This window comes from Spermophilus citellus (genome assembly GCF_964194105.1).
Source record: "Spermophilus citellus genome assembly, chromosome: 18".
NCBI classification, from domain to species: domain Eukaryota; kingdom Metazoa; phylum Chordata; class Mammalia; order Rodentia; family Sciuridae; genus Spermophilus; species Spermophilus citellus.
Window position 1 is genome coordinate 33,758,158 of NC_138200.1, and position 16,082 is coordinate 33,774,239.

At 32.8% G+C, this 16,082-nt stretch overlaps 2 protein-coding genes across 3 annotated transcripts in view; both read right to left on the reverse strand.

The window, feature by feature from the left end:
* The window catches only part of MYLK3 (myosin light chain kinase 3), a 101,865-nt gene that overhangs the window by 61,515 nt on the left and 24,268 nt on the right, over window positions 1–16,082 (reverse strand). The gene's annotated exons all lie outside the window — the stretch shown is intronic.
* Window positions 1,628–16,082, reverse strand: part of LOC308637480 (UPF0547 protein C16orf87) — a 38,814-nt gene continuing 24,359 nt past the window's right edge. For both annotated transcript variants that reach the window (XM_081273853.1, XM_081273852.1), the window contains 2 exons: window positions 10,846–13,543; window positions 1,628–10,645 (listed from right to left, as the gene is read on the reverse strand). In XM_081273853.1, the coding sequence (XP_081129979.1) occupies window positions 13,425–13,543 (119 nt within the window). In that variant the 3' untranslated portion in view covers window positions 1,628–10,645; window positions 10,846–13,424. The remainder of the gene's footprint in view (window positions 10,646–10,845; window positions 13,544–16,082) is intronic.

Below are 16,082 nucleotides of genomic sequence, written 5' to 3' on the forward strand. Positions count from 1 at the left end.
GTCAGAATACAAATTCAAGTCTGTTTGACTCCAAAATGTTGCTCTTTAAGCCATCCCAAGATTAAATTTAAAGTACTATAAAATTGTAGCTAAGAATCAAACAACATATAACTCTCCAGGAAGGAGTTCAAACAGTTTGGTTGGTCAGCTGAACTATGGGCTCAAAGGTAGCCCAAACTAAGTAAGTTGAAATGCCAGAATTGCCTCAGCATACTATCATAGAAAGTATCCAAAGGCCTAGAGATATGGTTTTCTTCCCTCCCTTATCCACTAATCATCTCTAAGTTATATTAATAATGGTTACCATTGCATCACAGTATTTAAGAATAGGGTCAAAAGACACACAAGAATATCATCTGGGCACTTCGATTCCTCTTCTGAGGTAAGTTAGAATGTTTTCAGTTTTATGAAGAATAGTAGTATCATGTTAGGCAGAAGTATAACTTTGTTCTTGTCTTCATTTGGAAATTATGTAGGGCTTGAGGAAATGTATATGGGTGGCAAATTGACAAGGGGTGGACTATAATGCATATATCGACTTAAGTAGTTATTCAAACACTAATCTGGGCATTGTTGTGAAGGTATTTTATAATGTGATTAAAGTCTGTGATTAGACTTCTAGTTTCAACTCTGACATATAAAGAGCTTGGAATTCAGTGCTTCCATCCTTGTAAGAAAAGAGCTAAACAACTAGAAAAACAAACAAAAAAAAGCAATGCCTTTTCCTGGGCTTGTCAGAGAACTGAAGTCATAAGGCAAATTGTCACCCTGAAATCTGGATAGAAAAGCATATACAGAGAATCACAGTCAAGATCCACTTACCTGGAGCAGAAACTTCTGAGGCCATAAATAAACATTTGAACATCTGAATGGTAATTCTGATCAATGCTAGATGCTGTATGAAGTGTAAGAAACTTCCAGAAGCTGTAATCTTGAAAGGAGGGAGGCCTACTTTTATAAGTACTCCAAAAATATCTCTAGGTTCTAAAGTTTAAGAACCAATGGGGGGGGGGCCTTCATATACCTGGCAGCGGGAGGAGAAAAACAACTCTTCTGAAATACACCCAGGTCATTTTCTATAATAAAGGCCCACAGAGGAAAAGCCTTTACCAGATTCTTATCCATCTAGAGGACAAGACATTTACCCAACATCTTCCCTCTATAGCCTTCCTTAGTAAAGGAGAGGGCAGGGGATAGCTAAGAAACTCTTATGCCAAGAGGCACTGTCCCTCAACTAAGATTGAGATTTAGTCCTAAGGTTATAAAAAGCTTTCTTTTCCTTGCACCTTATCACATCAACAGGGTTCTAGTATGATAACAGCATAGTACAGCTGAAAGAACTCAAGGGAGTTCTTAATCGAAGAGATAAAAACAAAAATAATGAAGGAATTTGAAGCACCACGTACAAATAAACAGAAAATAAAAGGCATTCTGTCCATCTACAACTACAAAAAAAAAAAAAAAAAGTTCTTCAGTGAGAAGTAGTATGATATAGGTCAGAAACCTGAATACATAAAGACAAGAAGCACTTTGGAAAAGGATTAAATGAAAGTAAAATAAAATGTTTATTTTTATTATTCTTAATTGATCTAAAATATATCTACTTAATTAACAATATACTGGGTGATTAAAGCATATAGATAAATGAGACAAATAACAGCAATGTTACAAAGGGACAAGAAGGAAGAATTGGGAATACTGTTATACCTGTGCCACACATGAACTGGTAGAGTGTTATTTAAAAATGGACTCAGAGTACTGTGAATTTATACTGCAAACTCTAGGGCAACAACTAAAATTATTATTAATATTATTTGAGAGGAAGTCTCACTATGTTGCCCAGGCTGGCCTCAAACTTCCAGGATCAAGCAATCATCCTGCCTTGGCCTCCCAAGTAATTGGGACTGTATGCATGTGTCATTGTGCCCAGCCACTAAAATTAATTACAACTAATTTTAAGTTTAAATGAAATATCATTGATATGCCAAGAGAGGAAAGAAAAGAGTCACATAAAATGTTCAATCAGAGAAAGCAGGAAAAGAGGGGAAGCAAAGACAGATAACAGAAAACAACTACTACATAGGACATTATATAAGTGATTATACTAATTATTATATCAATAATCACTTTAAATTTTAATGGTTACTCAGGAGGCTGAGGGAGGAGGATCACACATTCAAGGACAGGCTGGGCAATTCAGCAAGACCATTTCAAAGTAAAATAAATAAAAAAGGATGGGCATGGTGGCGCATGCCTATAATCCCAGTACCTCAAGAGGTTAAGCCAAGAGGATTGTGAGTTCAAAGCCAGCCCCAGCAACTTAGCGAGATCCTTAGCAACTTAGTGAGATCCTGCCTCTAAATAAAATATAAAAAAGGACCAAGGAGGGCTGGGGTTGTGCCTCAGTGGTACAGCACTTGCCTAGCACATGTGAAGCAATGGGTTCAATTCTCAGCACCACATATGAACAAATAAAATAAGGGTCCAACAACAACTAAAAAATTAAAAAAAAAAAAAGAACCAGGGAAGGAGTTCAGTGATAGAGGCCCTGCCTACCATGTGCAATGCCCTGATTTCAATCTCCAGTACTGCAAAAAACAAACAAATACCCTGCGGTGGCCTCTAAGGTTCAAGTGAAGAGTCACACACTTTTCACATGATATTAAAAACCAAAATGTTTCAAAGGAAACCATGCTGAAAGCTGAGCAAGATAAGCTAAAAGCTAGGCCCCTTGAACCAATTAGCCAAATTGAAAATGCAAAGGCAATGTTCTTAGAAGAAACTAAAAGTGCCACTCCAGAGAAAATACAAAGCAAAGTAGGTTTATTGCTGGTATGAACAAAATTTTAGAGATCTAGATAGAAGATCACAACAGCTATGACATTCCCATAAGCCAAAGCCTAATCCAGTGCAAGGTCTTAACTTCTTCAATTCTGTAAAGTCTAAAAGATAATGGAAGAAAAGGTTGAAGGTAGAAGAGGTTGGTTCATGGGGTTAAAGGAAAGAAAGCCATCTCCAAAACCAAAAGTGGAAGGTAAAATTGCAATTACTGATGTAGAAACTGTGGCAAATTATTCAAGGATTAAGCTATTATAACTGATGAAGGTGACTACTACACTAAACAGATTTTCAATGTAAACAGTCGTACACTGGGAGAAAATGCTATATAGGACTTTCACAGTTGGAGAAAAGTCGATGCTTGGCTTCAAAGTTTCAAAATCATGTTAGAAGCCAATGCAGCTGATTTTTAGTTCAAGTCAATGCTCATGACCACTGCAAAAAATCCTAGGACCCTTAGGAAATATACTAAATGTACTCTGTCTGTGCTTATAAATGAAACAACAAAGCCTGGATGGCAGCACATCTGTTTATAACATGATAGTTGAGACCACTACTCAGAAAAAAAAATTTAAAAGATTCCTTTCAAAATATTACTGCTCACCTGTTCACCCAAGAACTCTGATGGAGATATTTGAGATTAATGTTCTCATGCAGAGTCTATGAATCAAGCAGTAACTGTGATTTTTAACTTAAGAAATTTTAGAAGGCTATAGCTGGCATAGATAGTGATTCCTCGAATAGATCTGGGCAAATAAACTGAAAACCTTCTGGAAATGAGTCACCATTCTAGATGCCATTAAGAACATTCTTGATTCATGGGAGAAGGTCAAAAAATCAACACCAACAGGAGTTTGGAAGAAGCTGATTCACACTTTCACAGTTGACTTGCAGGGGGGCTCAAGATTTCAGTGAAGGAAATAACTGTAGCTGTACTGGAAATGGCAAGAGAAATAGAATTAAAATGGAGCCTAAGGATGTAACTGATTTGCTACAATCCCATGACAAAAGTTCAATGGATAAGGAGTTACTTCTTAAGAATGAAAAAAAAAATAGTTCATTGAGATGCAATCTACTCCTAGTGAAGATGCTATGACCTTTGTTGAAATGGAAATAGAGGACTTAGTAATGTTAAATAAACTCAGTTAATAGTAACAATAATTGGAGGATTGACTCCAATTTTGAGGGAAGTTCTATTAGGGATAAAGTGTTATCAAACAGCATCACATCCTATGGAGACATATTTTGTGAAAGAAAGAGTAAATAGATACAGTAAACTTTGTTGTCTTGAGAAAATGCTACAGCCATTCCAACCTTCAGCAGGAAAGACCCTCCACCAACAAAAGGACTTTGACTCACTAAAGGCTTACATGATCATTAGCATTTATTAGCAATAAATATTTTTAGGTCAAGGTACATATTTTAGACAATGTTATTACACAGTTAAGACTATGATATAAGGTAAACATAATTTTTATACGCACTGGGAAGCCAAAAAATGCAAGATCAACTTCATTGCAAAAAAATATTTTATTATACTGGTTTGGAACCAAATTTGCAACACCTCTGAGGTATGCCTGTGATATTCAGCAAGACCACCAAGAAGACACAACAGAGAAAGGAAAGTTTCTTCAATAAATGGGACTGGGAAAATTAGATATCACCATGCAAAATACTTAAACTGATCCTTTATATCATATACAAAAACTAATTTGAAATAGATTAAAAATGTAAATGAAGACTTAATATTGGAAGAAAAATGGGGACAAACTCCTTGATATTTCAAGGCTTTGGCAATGATTGGGTATCACAGGCAACAAAGCACTTACAATAAGTAAGTGGCACTATATCAAACTAAAAAGTTTCTGCAAAGGAAATAATCAACAAAATGAAAAGGCAACCCACAGAAAGGGAAAAAATATTTGCAAGATATATATGTAAGGGGCTAATATCCCCTTACAATACATAAGGAACTCAAAACAATATTAAGAAGAGAAATAATTCAATTTCAAATTTGGCAAAGAAGCTGGGCACAGTGGTGCATCCCTATAACCCCAGTGACTTAGGAGGCTGAAACAGGAGGATCACAAGTTCAAGGCTAGCTTCAGCAACTTATTTGAGACCCTGTCTCAAGATTAAAAAATAAAAAAATAAAGTGTCCTACACAGACACTTCTCAAAAGAAGATACACATGGATAACAGGTATATGAAAAGGTGTTCAACATCACTAATCAGCAGAGAAATGCAAATCAAAACTACAATGGTAATTATCTCATATCCATTTGGATTGCTATTACCAAAAACACTAAAGATAACAAGTGTTGATGAGGATATGGAGAAATGGGAACCCTTATACACTGTAATGGGGGAATGTAAATTAGTCCAGTCATTTTGGAAAACAACAAGGAGGTTACTCAAAAAACTGAAAACAGAGCTACTATAGGATTCAGCAAACCCACTTCTGTGTGTATATATCCAATAAAAATAAAGTCAATACTTGAAGAACATCTGCATTCCCACGTGCACTGTAGCACTATTCACAATAGCCAAGTATGAAATCAACCTATGTGTTCAACGATGAATAAAGTATGGAATGCTTTATGTATGGAAAAAAGGGAATACTATTCAACTTTTAAAAAGAAGGCAATCTTACTAATTGTGGCAACAGGGATAAACATTGAGAATGTTAGGTAAAATAAACCAGGCAGAAAGACAAATACTCTATAATATATTCATTAAAATGTGAATCTAAAAACGCTAAACTTACAGAAACAACAGAATGATAGTTATGGGGGCAGTGTAGGTCAGGGAGATGTTGGTGGAGGGCTATTTCGGTGATCCAGGAGGAATAAGTTCAAGGGATCTATTATATATCCTGGTGCCTGTAGCTAATAACAATATACAAAGCAAATTGCTAAGTGTTATAGCCACTAAAAATAAGTGTATGTGGTAGTATAAATGTTCGTTATCTTGATTTTAGCCATCTCACAATGTACACATATACATCAAATTGCACAGTACAAATACATACAATTTTTATGTCAATTGAATACTTAAAAATGAAATAAATCAATAGCACCTCTACAAAACAATAACAAAAAGTATAACATTTTGTGTCACTGGACTCTCAGAAGAAGAGAAGAAAGTGAAACAGAAAAAAAAAAATACCTAAATGGTTGAAAACTTAGCATATTAGGTCAAAGACATGAACCTACACATTGAAGCTCATTAGCCCCAAACAGGATAAATTCAAAGAAATCCTATATGCAGGCACATCATAATAAAACCAATAAAAACAAAATACAAAGCCTCCTGATGTTGCCAGAGAAAAATCAGGTTTTATGTAAGGGAAAAATTATTTGAATGGCTATACATTTCTCATCAGAAATCACATGACAATTTTTAATGTGTTAAAAGTAAATAACTGTTGACACAGAGTTCACATCCAGCCAAAATATCTTTCATGAGGTAAATTAAAATAAGGATATTCTCAGATGAAGGAAAATTAAGACCATTTACAGCATACTAGCTCTAAAAGAAATGCTGAAAGAAGTTTTCCAGATAGAAAGCTCATAACACCAACACAAACTTTGGAACATCAGGAAATTTAAGAAGAGTAAGAGAAATGATAAATATCTGGGTAAATATGATGGAGTATTGTCTTGAATTTAAAAAATCTGTAATAGATCAAAGCAAAAATTATAATATTAACTGACAGGTTTCATATTTCTACTTAAACTTATAAAATACTGATTTTAAGTGAACTGTAAACATTAAGCTTCTTTATGGTAATCTCCAGAGCAAACACTAAAAATATTATAGATACATTAAAAAAAATCACAATAGATAAATTAATATACTAAGAAATATTCGAAAAATCCAGAAGTGGGTCAAAAAAAGAAGAGGAAGGGAAAACAAAAGGACTTAAAAGAGAGGGATCATACAGAAAACATAAAGTGGCATATTTAAATCCAAATACATAAACTAATTAAATGTAAATGGTCTAAATAACAATAAAATATTGTCAGAAGTAAGACAGGAAACACTATACACTGTTTACAAAAAAATTCACTTTAAATATGATGATATAGGTAGTTTTAAAAATGATTTAGGAAAAAACCACCATGCAACATGAATCAAAAGGAAAAAAAAATGGGTCAGGTATGGCGCATACCTATAATGCCAGTGATTTGGGAGGCAGAGAAAGAAGAAGCCAAGGGTAGCTCTGAACTAGGCAAGGCCCTAATCAACTTAGCAAGACACTGTCTCAAAAAAAAAATTTAAAAAGAGCTGGGGATGTGACTCAGTGGTTAAGTGCCTCTGGGTTCAGTCCCTGGTACCAAAAAAATAAAAAAGAAATAAAATGGATTGGTTCTAAGTATTAATATCAGACAAAGTATTATAAAGTAAAGAAAATTAGCAGTAAGAAGGACATTAAATAATGACAAAAGGGGTTAGTTCATCAAGAAGACATACCAAGGATATTTATGCACCCAACAACAGAGATCAAAATACATACAGCAAAAAACAACAGAACTAAAGGGAGAAATAGATTCATGTAGTTGGGAGATGTCAATACTCCTCTCCCACTATAGGAATCTAGTAGAAAATCATTAAGGAAACAGAACTAAACAATATCAGTAGCATCTTCATTTTTTTCAAGTGTACATGGAACATTTACCAAGACCAATCCATATCCTAACAATTTTAAAAGAACTGAAATCATACTAAATATATTCTGACCATAATAAAACAAACAAATCACTGACAGTTATCAATGAAAATCAGAAAATATTTGGAATTTAACAAAAATGAAATTGTAATACAACAAGATTTGGGAAATAACAAAAGTGCCTAAAGGCAATTTTATACCATCAAATGTTTTTGTTAGAAAAGCATGAAATCAACAATCTAAACTTCTTCCGTAAGGAACTAGAAAAAGAGGAACATATAAAACCAAGGCAAGTAGAATGGAAGAAACAATAAAGAAAAGAAATCTATGAAACTTAAAACAGAAAAACAACAGAGCATATCAATAAACTACAGGCTAGTTCTTAGGAAAGAGCCATACAATTAATAAACCTATAGTAAACTGTCAAAAAGAGAAGACATGATGAAATAGGCCAATTCCTTGATAATCACAGAACTCAACCAAATAGAAATACATCACTAAAATTATTCATGACCATTAAAAATAAATTTAATTCAGGAGCCAGGCACAGTAGCACAGATGCCTGCCTGTAATCCCATTGACTCAAGAAGTTGACGCAGGAGGACACAAGTCAGCCTCAGCAATTGAGGAAGGCCCTAAGCAACTCAGGGAAACACTGTCTCAAAATAAAAAATAAAAAGGGCTGCCCAGTTCCAAAATAATAATAATTAATCCACAGTAAAATCCTTTTCAAACAGAAATCTATATGCCCTGATGGTTTCACTGGTGAATTCTATCAAATATTTAAATAATAATTCAATTCTACAGTCTTTTCCACAAAATAAAATGGAGAAAATACTCCCCAACTGAGTATATGAAATTAGTATCACAAACAAAATTATTAAAGTTCTCAAGAAAATATTAACCAAGTTGAATTTATTAAATAAAAATTCTAATGTAACACAACTAAGTGAAGTTTTTCTTGGGAAATGTAAGGCTGGCTTCAATAATCAAAAATCAATGGGAACTTCCATATTAACATGTTAAAGGGTTCTGGGGTTGTAGCTCAGTGGTAGAGAGCTTGCCTTGCACACGTGAGGCCTTGGGTTGGATCCTCAGCACCATATAAAAATAAATAAATAAAAATAAAGATAAATTCAGCATATGTTCATCGTAAGAACTTACAATAAGAGGACACAGAAGAGAATTTTTCTCAATCTAGTAAAGAGTTTCTTTCAAAAACAAACAAAATAATGATAATTAGCAGTATATTTAGTGGTATAAGACTAAATGTTTTACCCTCTACAATTGGAATCAAGGCAAATAATCTCCTCTTTCACCAATCTTTTTTGATACTACTGCAAGTTCTAGCCAGTGCATTAATGCAAGCAAAAGAAAAGGCACACAGATTGTAGACAAAATGTCAAAATAACAAAAACCAGCAAACCACAACGAACTGCTCAATCAGAGGATAAGATACTTAAGATTTTTTAACAATACAAAAGGCAATTTTGATTATGGTGAAAAGAATTATTCAGTCCATCCTAAAGCCTTTTAATTATGGAAAGTTTGCTTTATATGTTAGATATTCATTACTACAACTGAATTCTTTAAAAATAAACACTAATGTTCAGACTGTAAGAACTGAGTTAAAGGCTGGAGATGTAGCTCAGTAGCAGTGCGCTTGACCAGAATGCCCAGGGTCCTCGGTTCAATCCTCAGTTTTACAATGAATAAATAAATATTTTTTAAACTGAGTTAAAACAGCACAAAATCAGAAAAAAAATAGTAATTAAATTTGTAAATACATACACGCCTCCAAATGTAAAAATAGAGCTTGTAAAATAATATTAAGTTGTTTAGAGCCTTGCTAAGTCCAGCCTCGGCAACTTATCAAGGCTCTAAACAACTTAATAAGATTCTGTCAAAATAAAAAAATTTAAACAACAACAACAACAACAACAACAAAAATGCTGGAATGTGGCTCAGTGGTTAAGTGCCCTGGGCTCAATCCTGGTGTACCAAAACAAAAAATGATTATAAAGAAGAAAAAAAAATTGTTTAGAAAAATGTAAGTTTTAAAGTCTAAAAAGACAGAAAACACTAAAATTTTTTTAAATTAGAAAGAATGTAAGGCACCAATCCAAAACTATGAGTTTAAATAGTTTAGGGAAGAATACATTAAATTTGACAACATGGGAAAAAGCTTCATATCACTGGATTTCACAATTATGTCTTGTATATGACAACAAAAGCACAAACAACAAAATAAATAAATTAGAATAGAATAAATCAAAATTTTAAATTTCTCTGCATCAGAAGACTCAACAAAGTGAAAAGGTCACTCACAGAATGGGAGAGCATATTGCAAATCATGTATTTGGTAAGGACCAAGAGAACTCCTACAACTCGACGACAAAAAACAATCCATTAAAACATGGCAAAAGGCTGAGTAGGTCAGTGGTAAAGTTCATGCTTTGCAGTCCTGGTTTCCACCGGTGAGGGAGCAGGGACTAACAGTATGATTTCTTGTATCTAGAATGCTCTTTGAAAGATGAATCAATTTTATTAATATTTTTATAATAAATATACAAAGAGCTTAAGTTCTTCAAATTTAAGATGAACACACAGGTTGAGACAAGTCACAAATAAAATATATTATAAAAGTCATTTTTATAATCAGATTTGGATAATCAAGTACAATTACTAGAATTTAGGAAATCAAGTATTTTGTAATGTAAATTCTTAGGAAAAAGCACTGAAATAATTACCTTTAGGAAGCAACACAGATGTTGTTGACTTTTTCTTAAATATTTCTGAAATTTAAAGAACTAAGAATTTACTTGAATTAATTTTTTAAGTCATTTGTAATTGTAAATTTTTTTATTATTATTTTTGGTGCTGAGGATCTGAAAACCCAGGACTTCACATATGCTAAGCAAGACCTCTTAAAAAGGTACATCCCGGCCCTACAGTTGCAATTTTTATCTCATTAGAACATAAACTGCCTCAAGCTGCTTGGTCACTTCCAATGATTACTACTTTAGAAATAATTTGCAAGACTGAAGTTGCTAAACTGCTCCCCTAAACATTTTAGAATACTATGGAGTTAGGAACTTGGGGGGGGGGGTAACATACAATTTTTTTTTCTTTAACCTACCCTCCAAATTCTCCCATATTATTATTATTTTTTTTTAAGAGAGAGTGAGAGAGGAGAGAGAGAGAGCGAGAGAGAGAATTTTTAATATTTATTTTTTAGTTCTCGGCGGACACAACAACATCTTTGTTGGTATGTGGTGCTTAGGATTGAACCGGGGCCGCACGCATGCCAGGTAAGCGCGCTACCGCTTGGCCACATCCCCAGCCTCTCTCCCATATTATTTTTATTCTTGCTTACATTTAAAAATAAACATTTTCAACAGACCTTATCTAATCATGGAACCATCAGGACATTCTGAATGTAATCATACAGATATTACAGAAGAACAAATTTTATATCGAGTAATTAAAGGACTATAATTTTGTTCTAAGGATATCTGCTTTCACAAGAGGTTTTTTCCAACACCAGGGGCAAAGTAATATTTTCTGGGGCTATTATAAAACATCTAGACAGGGGCTGGGGATGTGGCTCAAGCGGTAGCGCGCTCGCCTGGCATGCGTGCGGCACGGGTTCGATCCTCAGCATCACATACAAAGATGTTGTGTCTGCCGAAAACTAAAAAATAAATATTAAAATTCTTTCTCTCCTCCCTCTCTCTCTCTTTAAAAAAAAAAGGATTTTCTTTAAAAAAAAATCTAGACAAATTTTTTAGCTTTATACCAAAATTTATAAATACATCTACCAGAAAACACAATTTTCAGACAAAATGGTAGAATGACTTTTGTCACTAACAAAAACCTAGTTTATATCTTTGCCAAAGAAATATTTAAATAAGCATTATTTTTAAATAACCTCATGAGCATCTAAAGTAAAATAATTTGCTATACAGTAAGCTCAGGTCAGTATCTTCCCTTTTCCTTTCAATGAGTATTTTAACACAACTTTTCTCTAATAGTGTTCAGTTTTAAATGGATAGACTCTGACATGATAATTCTTTAAAGAGATAACTCTCCATAAGTTGTTCTTGTTTTTCTGAGGACATAATTATGTTCATAAGGAATCTCATGTTAATCAGGTTTACATTTTCTTGCTCAAAATAAAAATAGCTTTCATATAGTATGTTTCAAAGATAAAATCACATTACATTCTTGGGAAACCTTTATTTAAAATGCATACAAGATAAGTGCAGTAGTACCTGCAGGTATATATATGTATTAAAAGAAAAAAAATTCTTAGGAAAATTCTACAGTTCATCTTGAGTACCTCATAAGCTCCCTCTGCTGGCTACCAATTTAAATAGAGAAAAAAAATGTAGTCCTTTTTCCTTTAAGGAAAGGAACCTTTGAGGGTGACAGGAGATACAAGATGAAGAATAAAATTGACAATGCTGTTGTTTAAAGGGAAAGGGACTATGATTGACAATAATTATATATTTCAAAATGTATACAAGAGAGGATTTTGAATGTTCACAGCACAAAGAAATGATAGGTTTGAGATGATGAATATGCCAATAACCCTGTGCCTCATAAATATGTAATTGTGTTAATTAAAAAATATGTATGTATGTGTGAGTATTCACATGCATGTATGTGGGGGAGATATATATATACACATATATACCCAAAAGGGGGAGTTCTCTTTAATAGGGACCAGGTCTAATTGGTAACTAACTTCCCTAGTTAGCTTGGGACTTCCAAACAGATTGGGTGAGGAGGAATTGAAAAGAAGGGGAGTTACTGCCAACTTTGAATACATTAGTCATTAAATTGCCAAATAGAAAACATTTAGTATAAAATAAGTCAATTATAAAAACTTAAGATTTGACACTAGAAAAATTAAGAATTGAAATAAATTTCACAAACTTCACTAGGACAAAAAGCTTATACCACACTATTTAATCTACTTAGCTTCAATATTAAGATTTATTTTTTCTTCCAGGAGATTAAGTAACACTTTAAATAATCATCAGGATGTATGAATGAACATCCACTCAGATAAAACATTACTGCTTAAAAGTGGCTATCTAAGAAATATTTTGCATGTAATAATAATAAATATATTTTATGTTTAGGTTAACAGGCACCATCTTGAGAGCAGAAAAGTTTGTTTTTTTTTAACCAATAAATAAATTACATTCAAGAAAAAGAGGTGTTAATATCTGAAGTATGATATATCTTTAAATGTTTTTCTTCATATAGCACCCAAACTTCCAAACTGTCTGGAAAGTATCTCCTAAAATATAACTCATACCTTAAGTCATAAAAAAATAATGGCCAAGAAAAAAAAATCAATGTAAGACAAAATTTACAGTTTATATTCTTAATTCCCCATTCAATAAAATATCAATTGCCAATTTATTAAAAGTAAATGAACTGTATATATGCAGTCCGTTAGAGCTGAAAATCTGAAATATATATATTTAAAAGTCAATCTTTCTGACAGTATTTAAAATATTGCATCTCTGGTGGCAAACCTGAAAACTATCAAACATTTTATTTCCCTAGTTTTCATACTTCAGCAGTTAGTCCTACCCCTTTTTATCCTCTTAATACCCATCCAGCACTTTGTTTTGTAAATACACTTACTTATATGCCAACACAAAACACTGACAATTCTCCTTGGTAAACAAGGAAATACCAAAATAGTCCAAGCCTACAGCTTTGTTTCCAAAGTGTGGCACAGGCTAAATGACAGAAAGGGAAAAAAAAAAAAAAAAAAGAAAAAAAATCAATGGCCCTTATTGATGCAGTCAGAATGCTCCTGAGAGTCCACAACTGTTTGACAATTTGCTGATGTAATCCTGAAGAAAGTTTCAACAGATTGTGCAGACAAGTATCAGAGAATAAGTCTTTGATTGATAATCTTTCTATTTATTTCTGCCAAGGCGACTGAAAACACGAAAGCCTTTTCATCAGAGAGGTTAGCATAGATGTCAATTTCCTTTTCCTGTTTCTCTGTTAAAAGAAAAAGGGAAAGCTTAATATAAATGCAGCAACTTTAAAAAAAATTATAAAGCTTTCAAGTATTTCTTTTAATGACAATAAATATTATACATAATTGTACAATGTTTAATGTTATGCTACTAATTTTTTTTTAAATTACACAAAGGTATTGAAATGGAGACTCTATTTCTATACATACACAGTCCAATAGCTACATCATTTCTATAAGAATCTCATCTATTTCTTTTTCCTCACTACTATTAGTTCAATCAAAATTTCTAACCCTAGATGTTTATTTCTGAACATCAATGATAATATATTAATATTGTTACCTTATAGCCCTGCTATAGAAAACAAGAACAACATTTATTTCCACCCTTCCCCTCCTCATTACAGATGAAATCCAAGTTCACAGTAAGAAAATCTGAAAAACAAGGTGGGCATGGTGGATCATGCTTGTAATCCTAGTGACTCAGGATGCTGAGACAGGAAGATTGCCAAATTCAAGGCCAGCTTCACCCAATGAGAACTATCTCAATACAAAATAAAAATGTAGCTCAAAAGCAGAACATTCCTAGGTTCAATCCCTAATACCACAAAAAAATAAAATTGAGAATTTGAAAAATAAAGATAAAAAAATAAAGATAAAAAAATAAAGATAAAACCCCCTATTAAATTATGAGCCAGCCAAAACCACAAAAAACATCTTGGTGGATTTTTTTCCAAGTGCCCTTTTCAGCTTGTACTATGATTTTGTTATTTTGACATTTCAATCAAAATTAAACACGCAAATAATTTAGTCAAATTATTTTACAAAACTTGTTACAAAAAAAAAGAAGTCCATCCATCCCTCCATGCAAATTTCCCACTTTCCAGATGCAACTACTGATTTTTTTTTCAGTTACTTCTCTTTGTTTTTACAAAAACAAATCTATCTCTAAGTAACTTTTTTTAGAAGATGCTAATTCAATTATTGGTTTAGACATTACATATTCAGTTCCCACCATGAAAAATTAGGATTTTTTTTGTTTTGCATCTCCTGTTCCCACCACAAACACTCTGGTTTTGTGCCCTCACCTTCTCATTCTGAACTGCAATTTCAGTAACACCCATTTTTCAATGACTATGTGAATGATTTCACTCTTCTTGCACATTGTTTTCCCTGAATTGAATCTTTTTTCAAAACTTTTTTATAGTTATTTTTTAAAATTATCACTAAAGTTACATAACAGTGAAATACACAAATACATTAAGAAGACAACTGATGAGTTCTGATAAATGCATACACTCATATAACCCACAAAATGATGATATACAAAATTTCTTTTACTCCAGAAAATCCCTCATGCTTTTATAGTTAGTCCCTTCCTACGCCCACCAGTAACCACTGTACTGATTTCCATTTCCATAAGATTCTCTTACTAAACTTTATATAAATGGCATCATATAATATGTTCTCTTGTGTCTAGCTTCTTTTAATGTTTTAAAAATTCATCAATGGTATTAATATAATAATAATTTGTTCCTTGCTAGGCAATATTTCACTGTATTCCAATATCATTTTGATTCTTTCCTCTTTTTCTGAAAACCTAAATGATTTTTCTCTTTCTAGAGATACATAATATGAAGAAACACTGAGGTATCATTTCTATTTTTAACCATCCTTTAGACTGGGAATTTCACAGGTTCTCTTAATATAGAAACTAAAGCTCCTTCAGGTTTGGGAACATTTCTTGAATTGTTTCATTGAAGACTTCCTTCTCTCCTCCATCTTCTGTGTTTTTTAGGGTTTTTTTCCTTTCTGAAACTGATTATTTATAGATGTTAGACCTGAGAATTTATTATCTTTTCCATCTTATTTTTTTAACCTCTTTTCCTATTACTATCCTTTCTGGAACTTTTCTTCAATTTTATCTTTAAATTTTCTATCAAGGTTTTTCATTTCTGAGAATCATATATGCTTTGGGTGCTTCTGAATATTTTCAAGTTTATATTTTGAAGTTCCTCAGGTACCTTTTTGACCTCTGTAATTGCCTTTCAAATATTATTTGGTCTAGTTTCATGATTATATCTTCTTTTGCTAACGATTATTAATGATAGTTTTGATTTTTTTTCTTCTCAAAGCAAAGACTTGTTTTCTCTAAGTTATTTCTTCATACCTTTTGATTTAGTCTCAGCCTTTCACATATTAGATACTTTCTTCCAGGTATCTGGGCTATTCCTGGTAAAGTGTTCACATTTAGAAGTATTAGCAAAAAAGGTGATTAGAAGCATGTACACATATGTGGAACTTGACTGTGAAAGAATGAATGACAGTATTTTTATTTCAGGCTTTTTCTCCTGGGCTCTTGAGATTCCCTAGAGAAGATTATTTCTGATCTCTTATTTGGAACACAACTCAACATTTACCAAGAACTCAGTATCTACCAAGAACTCAATATTTACCAAGTCAAATTTTCACCTAATGTTCCTAAGATAAATATAGTAGCCCTCCCTCAACTATGTCTGGTGTTCCCTAGACTAGAGACTTTGTTTTAACTTATACTTTTCA